The sequence below is a fragment of the Canis aureus genome, chromosome 28 (assembly GCF_053574225.1).
Source record: "Canis aureus isolate CA01 chromosome 28, VMU_Caureus_v.1.0, whole genome shotgun sequence".
Lineage (NCBI taxonomy): Eukaryota > Metazoa > Chordata > Mammalia > Carnivora > Canidae > Canis > Canis aureus.
Genome location: NC_135638.1, coordinates 12951086 through 12963088, shown reverse-complemented (window position 1 = coordinate 12963088; position 12003 = coordinate 12951086). Strand labels below are relative to the sequence as shown.

The window sequence follows — 12003 nt, the reverse complement described above, 5'->3', positions numbered from 1 at the left end:
CACAGACAATGAAAATTAATGAATTAAACACAGTGAACAGTATCCTTGGAGCTAAATATTGTCTCTGTCCATCATTTCTTATATTGGATAAATCCCAGAAATGTGATTATTTTGTCAAAATTATATACAACTTTAGGAAGGTATGTCCCCTAGGAAGATTCATATTTCCAACAATGGGTAATACCACTTAAATAAATACCACTTAAATGTCTGTTAACTTGATGAGAGAAAAATTGTTTATTTTCTTTTGAGTACTCATGATATCAAATGTTTTCCAAATTTATTGGCCATTTATATATCTTCTGTGGTTTGCCTCGTTCACATCATTTATAATATTTTCTACTTTGGGGTTTACTCTGTAATTTAGTTTTAAGAGTTTTTAATATATTGAGGGTTTTTATTATTATTATTCTGTTTCATATGTGCAGAAAGCAGAATTCTAGATAGCCCCATGATCTTTGTCCCTAGTGTTGCTTCTGTGATTTTGTTACATTACATAATAAAACAGATTATGAAGATGTAATTACGGTTACTTTTCAATTGGCCTTAAGATAGGGAGATTATCTGGGTGAACCTAATCTTATCATGAGCTTTCTTTTTGGCTGGTGGAAGAAGAGAAAAGTCAGAGAAATTCAAAGCACAAAAAGGACTTGACCTGCTATAACTGACTTTGAAGGTGGAGGGGCCATGTGCAAAGACTGGACAGTACTCTATAAACTAAGAACAATCTCTGGCTGACAACCAGCAAGGAAATGAAGACTTTCGTCTTACAACTACAAGAAATTAAACTCTGCCAACAACCTGAATGAGCCTGAAAGCCAATACTTTCTCAGAGCCTCTGGAGAAGAGCCCAGTTTAGTCAACAGCTTGATTTTGACCTTGTCTGACCCTACATGGCACACCTAGCTGAGTTCACCTAAATCATGATAATAAACAGGTACATTTTAGGTCATAGAGTTTGTAGTAATTTGTTAAACAACAATAGAAAACTAACACAAAATGTTAGAATTTTTTTTTGTTTATTCTCTTATATGATTTAGGGGATCTTTATAGATCTTTTTCTTTATTATTATTATTTTTAAAAGATATTTTTTTGAGAGATAGCAAAAGCTAGAGAGATCAGAGGGAGATTGAGAAGCAGACTTGCTGCTGAGAGGAGAGCCTGATGGGGGGCTCAATCCCAGGACCCTGAGATCATGACCTGAGCAGAAGGCAGACACCTAACGGACTGAACCACCCAGGTGTCCCCCCCTTTTTTTTCCCTGACGATTTTATTTGAGAGAGTGTGAAGGTGAGAGAGATCACAGCGGGAGAGGGAGAAATATAGATCTTTTTCAAATTCATGATTATATAATCATTTGTATTTCTGTTAGTAATTTTAAGGTTTTCACATTTTTATACTAAAAATAATTTTTTTATTTCCAAAAAAGGAAGTTATGTATAGAGATGGTCCTTTAGGCTATTAAAATGAAATAATTAATTTTCTTAGGAACTAGCAAAATTTGACTTCACTCAAATAACTAACAAGGAGGAAAACCCACAGATATTTAACAGTAGAACTGTCAGGAATAGATAATAATTCAAAACCAGAAAGTCTATTTTAGATTTACTGAAGTACTTACTTTATCATTAAGTCTAGAGAAATCAGTGTATCTTCTGAAAACTACCCAACTTTCTTCTGGAGTTTTCTTTACTAGTATTTTATATACCTATGTAGAGAGAGAGAGAGAGAGCAAGAGAGAGAGAGAGAGAAAGAGGGAGGTGAAAAAAAAAGTATATAAAGATATTTAAAACTCAAAGCAAACCAAATATTTTTAAAATTTTTACTTGACAACCCAGGTCATAACAATTAGTATGTAAAAAATATCAGAAATCATTTGGATCAGCAAATATACAAATAATCAATGTAGGCACCAAAAGCAAGATTTATTTAAGAAACATGCCTGACAAATTAAAGACAAAATGCTTTTTTGGCATACACTATTAATAAATGAACTCATCAGTTCCAAAATATATTTTATGCTAAAATATTAAAAAATTGATGACTCAACCATGCTTGAAAAAGCTGTGAAAAAATTGCCACTCTTGTCCTACACAATCAATTTAATTTCTAAATTCAGTAAGTATTATACAGAGTTTTCAAATAAATTTGATGTTGTTTTAATCTTTAAGGATGAAATGCAGCTGAAAATATTCATATTAGATAAAAGTTTACACTTCTATAATTATGCACAATTACCTAGGCTTTAAATAAAAAAACTTGGTTGAAGCATGTCAGTATTTTAAAAAGCATATAATAAGAAAACTAGATTTCATTTTTCAAAAGTATAATTTTAGAGTTTATTATGAGGAAGTACTATTTATAACAGAGAGCCAGAGAAACATCTCCTGGTAGTTTTGGTACAGTATTTTAGGCTAAACTAAAAACACAGCACATATGAAATACTCAGTAACTATTTGTTGAACAAGTGAAGCTCTCTTAAAAATGAGTAACTTTTTTTCTTGAAGATAGCTGCAATCTAGCCACACGTGGCTACTGAACACTGGAAATGTGACAAGTCCCAACTGACAAGTGCTGTGAGTGTAAAATACATACCACATTTCAAAGACTTAGAATGAAAAAAAAAAAAGATGTATAACACTTCATTAAAATGGTTTTGAATTAAATAAAATATATTATTAAATATAATTTCATCTGTTTCCTTCACTTTTTAAAACATAGCTACTAGGAAATTTTAAATTAAAAAATATGACTCACTTCTGTGGCTCACCTAGTCTTAAGGACTAGATTATTCTTACCATATGATGTTTCTCCCTTACTTCTCTTTCAGCTTTTAAGGGGGAGAATCAGTAGAGGTTAAGGATGAATCCTTTAGCTTTGAAGTAAAAATAATTTATCTTTGTAACATATAAAGATGAGGAAGATTATTTGGATATCTTTTAAAGTCTGCAGAAAGTCCCTAAGATACTTGCAAAGAGAATACTAATGAAACATTCTTTTTAGGAGTTCCTAATTGGAACAAACTTCAAAACTTTTGAGTATGAATAACTGATACAATGATAAAAACCAACTTCATATAATAATAAGGTTTATCTACATATAACCCATATTTGATTTTATTTTCCTATTTTAAAAAATGAATCCTCCCAAGTTTTTCTCCACAGTGGCCCCTGAGCAATCCTACTTCTCTAGGAAAGATAAAGTACAGATTTTTGTGTTTTATCTTCTCTAGAGAGCTTTCCTATGCTTCTACTTGTATAAGTAGTGCCTTCAATGAAAACTTTAAAGACACTACTGATTATTCCCTCTCCTATGTTCTAACAGCAGCTATGGTTTCTGCACTTTACTGGAACCTCAGTATACACTACTTTGTGCTATCTTTTTTATATAGTCCTTATTTTAGAACTTTTCAGTAAACTTTGAGAACATCTTTGATTTCTTTTTATCCCACATCTCAAGGTTCTACCTTCAAAATATATCCAGAATCTGATCACTTCTTAAGACTTCTTCCACCATCCTATCCACGCCACTATGTCTTCTGAAGATTACTGCAAGAACCTAAGACCTCCTGTTTCCATTCTTCCTCCACAAAATCTAGTCTTTTTTTTTTTTTTTTTTTATTTATGATAGTCCCAGAGAGAGAGAGAGAGAGAGAGAGAGAGAGAGAGGCAGAGACACAGGCAGAGGGAGAAGCAGGCTCCATGCACCGGGAGCCCGACGTGGGATTCGATCCCGGGTCTCCAGGATCGCGCCCTGGGCCAAAGGCAGGCGCCAAACTGCTGCGCCACCAGGGATCCCTAGTCTTAACTCAGTAGCCAGATGAGCCCTTAAACATTAAGTCAGATCACATGACAGATCATCTTTTAAAACCTTTTCAAAGATTCCCATCTTGCGCAGAGTAAAATCTAATGGCCTTACAATGGCCTCCATGCTTTACTTGACCAGTGGATCACACTCCTCATCTTTACCTGTTATTTCAGTTCCTACATCTCTCCCCATGGCTTCTTCTGTCAGCCACAAGGGCCTCTGTAGTTGTCTCACTTGTCAGGAAGGTGAGATATTCTCATAGCTACCTCTTAGCCCTAACGTCTTTTCTGTGAGACCTTGACTGACAGTGTTATTTACGTTGCAACTCCAATTGTGGAGAAAATATTCCCCTTCACTCTTTTATTTCTCTTTATAGCAGTTAGCACCATATGACATATCAACATTTTAAGGAGTTTATTTATCATTCATTCATTCGAGTAGCTGTATTATTACTACTTGGAAGAGTGCATGACAAAACAGGTACCCTCAAAATGAATTAATGAATAAATGAATAGAAATCATTTCATACCTGTTATTTACTTCTTCCTCTACAGTGTTTTTAAAGACTTTATGTATCGCTGCCTTAAATTTGCCTATGAATTTGTATTTTCACACACATCACTTCAGTGAATACTCATCTTGCATAAGTTAGGCCAATGTAAGAAAATGTGCCACCAGTTTATTATAATTTTCAAAAAGTCAGGTCCAGGGCAGCCCTGGTGGCTCAGCGGTTTAGCACCGCCTCAGCCCAGGGTGTGATCCTGGAGACCCGGGATCGAGTCCCACGTCAGGCTCCCTGCATGGAGCCTGCTTCTCCATTTGCCTGTGTCTCTGTGTCTCTTGTGTCTCTCTCTCTCTCTGTGTCTCTCATGAATAAATAAGTAAAATCTTAAAAAAAAAAGTTCAAAAAAAATTAAGGTTCATGCAAATTTCCCATCACATCATCAGTCTTATGATAATTTGACTCTAAAGACTGTCTCTCTTCATAAATTATTTCAATATTGACATAGTGCAAAAATCCTCAAATTGCATTCAACAACATATTATAAGGATCATCCACCATAATCAAGTGAGATTTACGGTTCAGCAATGGTTCAAGAATGGTTCAACATCTGCAAATCAGCAAATCAATCAACATGATATACTACATCAACAACACAAAGGATAAAAGTCATAAGATCACTTCAATAGATGCAGAAAGCTATATGATAAAATTCAAGATCTATTCATGATAAAAATTCTCAACAAAATAGATTTAAAAAAATACCTCAATATAATAAAGGCCATATCTGAAAAACCCACCTAACATTATACTCAATGGTGAAAAGCTGAGAGATTTTCTTCTAAGATCAGGAACAAGACGAGAAAATCTACTCCTGTCACTTGAATTCAACATAGTACTGGAAGTCCTAGCCACAGCAATTGGACAAGAAAAAGAAACAAAAGGCATCCATAATGGTAAGAAAGAAGCTAAACTGTCACTATACGGAGATGACACGATATGGTATGCAGAAAACCTTAAAGATTCCACCAAAATTACTACTAGAAGTAATAGATGAATCCTGTAAAGTGGCAGGATACAAAATTAATACACAGAAACTGGTTGTGGTTTTTTTTTTTTTTTTTTTTTTTTGGTTGTGTTTTTATGCACTAGTAATAAAGTAGTAGAAAGAGAAATTAAGAAAACAATTCTATTTATAATTGTGCCAACAGAATAAAATAACTGGGAATAAACTTAACAAGGAAGTAAAAGGCTTGTACTTTGAAAACTATAAAACACTGATGAAAGAAATTGAAGACAACACAAATAAATGGAAAGATATGATCACAGATTAGAAGAACGGTGTTAAAATGTCCTTACTACCCAAAGAAATCTAGAGATTCAATGCAATCCCTTTCAAAAATACCAGTAACATTTTCCAAAGAACTAAACCAAATATAAAATTTGTTTGGAACCACAAAAGACCCTGTATGGCTAAAGCACTTTTGAGAAAGAACAAAGCTGGAGATATCACAATTCCAGATTTCAACATATACTACAAAGCTGTACTAATCAAAACAAATGGTACTGGCACAAAAATAGACACATAAATCAATGCAACAGAATAGAGAGCTGAGAAATAAACCCGTGCTTATATAGTCGATTAATCTATGACAAAGGAGGCAAGAATATACCATGGGAAAAAGATCTCTTCAATAAATGGTGCTGGGAAAACTGGACAGCAATATTTAAAAGAATGAAACTGGATCACTTTTTAACACCTTACACAAAAATTAACTCAAAATGGATTAAAGACCTAAATGTGAGACCTGAAACCATAAAACACACACACACATGCAATAATTTTTCTGATATTTGCCTTAGCAATTTTTCTAGATATCTCTCCTGAGGCTAGGGAAATAAAAGCTAAAATAAACTACTGGGACTACATAAAAATAAAAAGCTTTTGCAAAGCAAAGGAAATCATCAAACTAAAAGGCAACCTACTGAATGTGAGAAGATATTTGCAAATGATCTGATAAGAGATTAATAACCAAAATATATAAAGAACTTACATAGCTCCACACCAAGAAAACCCACAAATTAAAAATGGGCAGAAGACCTGAGTAGACATTTTTCCAAAGACATACAGATGGCAAATGGACACATGAGAAGATGCTTAACATCACTAACCAGAATGAAATGAAAACCAGAATGAGATATCACCTTATATCTGTCAGAGTGGCTAAAATAAAAAAAGTAAGAAATAAGTGTTACTAAAGATGTAGAAAAAAAGGAACCCCTATACACTGTGAGTGGGAATGTAAATTGGTACAGCCACTGTGGAAAACAGTACGGAGTTTCTTAAAAAAATAAAAATAGAATTATCATATGATTCGTCATTCTACTACTGGGTATTTACCCAAAGAAAATAAAAACAGTAATTTAAAAAGATATTTGCACCTGTAGGTCTACTGAAGCATTATTTATAATAGCCAAGATAAGGAATCAGCCTAAGTGTCCACTGATAGACGAATGGATAAAATCCACTTAGGAATATTGCAGTCACAAAAAATGGATTAGATCTTGCCATTTGCAACAACATGGATGAACTCAGAGGGTGTTATGCTAAGTGAAATAAGGCAGACTAAGAAAGACAAATAGCATATGATTTTACTTATATGAGGAATCTAAAAAACAAATAAGATAAACAAAAAGCAGAATCTGATCTGTAAGTACTGAGAACAAGCTGGCAGCTATTAGAGAAAAGGGGGTAGAGGAAAGTACAAAATGGGTGAAGGAGAGTGGGAGATACAGGTCTCCAGTTATGGATGAATAAGTCATGGGAAAAAAAGGTACAGCATAGGGAAAATAGTTAATGATACTGCAGTAGTATTATGTGGTGACAAAGGGTAGCTACACTTATGGTGAGCATGGCATAAAGTATAGAGAATTAAGAATCACTATGTTGTAATCTGAAACAAATATTGTGTCAACTACACTCAGATAAAAAGCTTTTTAAAAATTAAACATTTCCCTAACAACAACAGCAACAAAAAATGATCTCAAAAACTTTTTTTTCAGAGGTCCTTCTATACTATTACAGGCTTACAGCATGAAATGTTGAAGTAAATATAAAAAGTTTACATCAAGAAAACCCAAGAGGAAGAACAAGCTATTTCAATTATAAGTGTATTTAGCAAGGTCTCTGGATACACAAATACACATTAATATCTAAGACCAAAATATATAAATTAACAATGGACAAACAGAAAACAGAACAAGATGTCAAGAACATCAAACAACATATCATATGGAGGGAAGAAAAAAGTATTTTGACCCTTGTCTCACAGGTCGGACAAAAAATCAATTCCAGATAGTTTACAGATCTAAATGTGAAAGGTCCAACAATGAAGGTTGTAGAAGAAAATACAGGTGGGCGTAGGCAAATTTTAAAAAGTGCTAACCACAAGAGAAAAAAACTGGACTATATTAAAACTATGAACTTAGATAAATAAATAAGATAAATAAATCTAATGCATTAAGAAAGTGAAAAGGCCACAGAGACCAAACAGTTACAATGTATGCTCTAACAAAGAACTTTGGTCCAAAATGTATAGAAAACTATAAATCAAAGTGGTAAAAAACTTTATCCAAAGAAAAATGAATAAAGGTCCTGAACAGACCTTTCACAAAAGAGAATGTCCAATGGCCGAATAAGTCTTCAATTTAATTACTCCTTAAAAATGCAAAATAAGACCACATATGTGATATTACTCTACCCATCAGAATAGCTAAAGTAAAAATGATGAAAAAATACCACATGTTGGGAAGGTGTGGAGTAACTGCAACTCTCATATTCTGCTTATAGGAGTATAAACTAGTACAACCACTCAGGCATATTGTTTATCAGTAGCTTTTAAAGCTAGGCATATGATCCAGCGATTTCACTCCTAGGCAGATCCCAAACAGGAATGGGTTAACGTGTTTAATGAGTGATAAGTACTAAAAGGCTCATAGCAGTAGCATTTGTAAGATCCCCCAACTGAAAATTATCTGAATGCTCTTCAACAGTACAATGGATAAACTGTAGTATACTCACATAAAGGAATACTATCAGTAATAAAAGTGAGCTACCTACAATTACAAGATGAAGGATGGATCTTACAAACACAATACTGAAGAGACCACTCCCCAAAGAGTACATACTCTGTAATTCCATTCACATAAAGCAGAAAAATAGGCAAAATTAATGTAGGCTATCAGGAAAGTGGGTGTTCATTGACAGCATGGAGAGGGGTTGCTTTTCGGATGCTAGTAATACTCTGTTTCTTGATCTGTGAGTGCTAGGCTCACAGATGTGCCTGGTTTGTGAAAATTCATTCAAGTAAAAGTTTACTACAGCATGACGGTACTTAGAGGTTTAAAAACGACTTGAATTTTATGTTCAAGAAATTGTAAGCATAGGTAACGATTTAACCCAGGTAGAGCACACAGAGTTAGTCCATTTTTCACTTTCTACTGATGTCCAGTAACAGTCAATACTCACAGTAAACTTAGCTCTTTCTTCCATCACTTCATAACCCAGGATAGTAGGTGTAGAAGGTCTATCTTCCACATACACTGTGTCAGGATTTTGCTCTTCGCTTTCTCTTGGTCTGGTGGTATACTCAATGGAAGAGTCTGCACCTGTGAATTTAGTCCTAATGAGGGGGCTGCTACAGACAGACGAAGCACTATCCGTTTGATCAGGTGCACTTGTCTGTTTAAAATTACCCATATTTGAGTCCTCTAACTGGCCTTTGGAAGAGTTTGAGCTTGTTGAGATGCTCCCAAAAGAAGAACTTCTTTGGTTTCTGCTGGTCGTAAAACTGGAAGCAGAGTTCCCTATGGGCATAGGAACTGGGACATAGGGAGTTGCCATCTTCTTTTAGCCTTTGCAACAGACCCGCACACTGCTGAGTCCAAACACTTAGAGAACAACTAATATGAAATCCATTATTTTCTTCTTAGGAATTCACTATCTAAAAAGGAGAAGAACATATTGAGAGGTTAGTCTTTAATTTGGTGCATTATCCAAAACCAAACCAAACCAAAACATAACAAAACACCTCAGAATGTTCACACCCATTTCTTTTGATTCTGTGACACTCCATGACTTCATGTGGAATGAAAACACACCCCAAACTTCTTCATTTAATCCCTAGATATCATTTGCAAGGTAAAGAGAGAACTACTCCACACTCTTTTTCTTGACCTTCACATTACACGTTCATCTTTTCAAATCTCCACTTTATTGCCTTGTGATAGATTTCTGCAACGTTCATTTTAGCCTGATCTCACCTACACAAAAGAGTCAGAAACAGGAAGAGTGGTAAAGACCTTTCTGAAGCTGCATTGTCTGCTTACGGTCCTGACAGTTCCCACATACAGTAAGAAGAGGGAAGGAGGGAAGAATAGAAAGGGAGGGGAATTATTCCCATTTCCTTTTAATTTAATTAGTGAGATTCTAAAGAATTAGAGTACTAACAGTTCACATTTCCTTTTAAATTAATTAGTGAGACTCTAAAGAATTACCTAGAGTTCTAACAGTGAACCACAGGGAAGTTAACAACCGCTCTTAAGGTAACAGTCTACTAAACCTAGAATCAAACGTATTTGAAAAAAAACAAAAACAAAAAAACAACTTGGTCAAATTAAATTAATCAAATCAGACCCAGTGAACCTTAAACTTACATCCAACAGGACGAAACGGTTGAAAAGTTAAAATGTTCTTCATAGTTTCCAGGTCATCAGTAATCCTGCTATGCCAGAAACTGAGGGTAACTTAACAAACCTTGATGACTCATGCCCAGTAATCTGTTGTCTAAAAGGACTAATCTGTCTCGGAATAATCTCATAATTGTGCAACATAGGAAAAGGTTTACCACTAAGTTGTTAAATAACAGATGAAGACACTGTAATGACTACAGACGTGTGAAACGACACATGAAACAAGGGGTCCGGCTCGCTTAGCGACCTCTATCTAGGCGATTCTAGGGCTGAGAGAGGTCAGCAGGGAGCTGCTACTACAGGGACTTGCAAAGATGCTGAAGCAGGATGGTTTTTTTTTAACCCAGCACGTGGCTCTGGGCAACCTTCCTCATCATCACAGATTCAAGAAACTTGAAGCGCTGATTCACTGCTCCTCGGTTCTGCTGGATGCCCTCCCCCCCCCCAAAAAGAAGTAAATAAAAGGTCTGAGACTTTAGCCTCTTCGGGGCCTGCGGGATGGCCGTGCCCCTTGCCACCCAACTACCTGAGGCCGCAGGGCCGGGAGGAGAGGACGCGGATCAATACCGTGAGTGGCGTGCAAAGAAGTGAGCGCTCCCCAAACTTTACGGAAACGCGTTGGCTTCACTGACGGCGTCCTCACTTTTGCCTCAGCGTGGAGATGCCCCGAGGACCTGCATCCCAGTCCTACGCTGGAGAGCCTCGGGCAGGGGAGGCGGCCCCAAGCCTCAGCGACGCGGTAGAAACCGAGGCGCAGCCCGACCCCGGGACGGCCCGGTGGGTGTCAGGGCGGGCCACGGGTCCTCGGCCCCCGGGGGTGAGGGGGACCCTCTGCCCCCGGCCCCGCCCCACCCCCCGGACGGTCGCATCTCCGCCGCCCGTGCGAGGCCAGCGCCTCCCACACGCTCGGCGGGGTCTGCGGCGGCCTCGGACGCTCCCGCGGGGCCCCTCGACCCTCCCTCCGGGGGAGGCCGCCCGCCGCTCGCCGCCCGCCAGCCCCGCGGGCGCAGGTGTCACTCGCAGGGGCGCCCGGGGCAGCGGCCGCCGCCTCGTCCCTACCTCAGCCCACTCCGCGATCCCGTTGGAGCGCACTTCCCGGGGACGGTTGAAGTGGACCCTCCGCAACCGCAGCTCTCCGTCTCCACCCACCCGGGCCAAGAAGCCTCACGTGACCTTCCGCCCCAAAGCGGCCGCTCCCAGCCTCCCGCCGCCCGGCCCCGGATCCCGGAGAGGTGGGGGGTGGGGCCACGCCGCAACGCCCCTCCCGGAAGTGACGTCACGCCAAGGCGCTTCTCCCCCCCCCCCCCCGCCATGACACCTCCCGCCACACACCCACCCCCCCCGCCCCGCGACGCTGTCCGGAGTTGTGCGGCCCCGGCTGTTTGGCAGCTGGGTTGGGCCTAGTTATGTGGTAAGAATTCTGCCTTCTCCGCCCTAGCTTTATTTTTATAAACTAACTTTGAGAAATGGAGGCCAAGACGCCCAGTTTGCCGCACAGGTGATCAGAGGATTGCAGCTCGGAGGAGGGACTATAGCCGGCATTGGTCCGGGCGCCTGCTTTGCATCATGGGACTTGTAGTCTTCACTGGCTCGGGCTGGTTCTAATAGGTTATAGATTGTTTTCTAGAATAACTGGCGCCTTATTGGGGATGACAGTCGATTCAAAGAGTGGGAAGATAGAACACTGCCCTTAAGCTTATTCGCCTTATCGTTGGCAGATAATTGAAGTTGTTGAGTGTTGTTGTTGTTGTTTTTTTTAATACAATCCAGGGTGCAGTTTTATCCCATATGATACAATAGTAGTCGTGTTAGACTTGCACACCTGAAGACCTGTAAAGTTATCGGGAAACTTGTTTTTTGATAGCCAAATGCCAAAGTTTAGACCAGTTTACAGGGTCGTTCATCATTAGAATTGTGCAATTTGATTTAAAGACCATCTCAT

General features: G+C 38.2%; 1 protein-coding gene and 1 long non-coding RNA gene across 11 annotated transcripts in view; one reads left to right on the top strand and one right to left on the bottom strand.

Annotated features, from left to right (window-relative positions):
* The window catches only part of SNX16 (sorting nexin 16), a 39245-nt gene extending 27706 nt beyond the window's left edge, over positions 1–11539 (bottom strand). The window contains exons 1-4 of one of the 6 annotated variants that reach the window (XM_077876432.1): positions 11121–11313; positions 9401–9632; positions 8839–9313; positions 1623–1709 (exon numbers count right to left, since the gene is read on the bottom strand). In XM_077876432.1, the coding sequence (XP_077732558.1) occupies positions 1623–1709; positions 8839–9213 (462 nt within the window). In that variant the 5' untranslated portion in view covers positions 9214–9313; positions 9401–9632; positions 11121–11313. Of the gene's footprint in view, positions 1–1622; positions 1710–8838; positions 9314–9400; positions 9633–11120; positions 11315–11519 lie in introns of those variants that run through there. The other 5 variants (XM_077876436.1, XM_077876434.1, XM_077876433.1 and 2 more) reach the window with 5 other exon arrangements.
* Positions 11370–12003, top strand: part of LOC144300420 (uncharacterized) — a 245578-nt gene continuing 244944 nt past the window's right edge. For 4 of the 5 annotated variants that reach the window (XR_013367047.1, XR_013367045.1, XR_013367044.1 and 1 more), the window contains exon 1: positions 11370–11472. This is a non-coding gene — a long non-coding RNA (uncharacterized LOC144300420). The remainder of the gene's footprint in view (positions 11473–12003) is intronic. The other variant, XR_013367046.1, reaches the window with a different exon arrangement.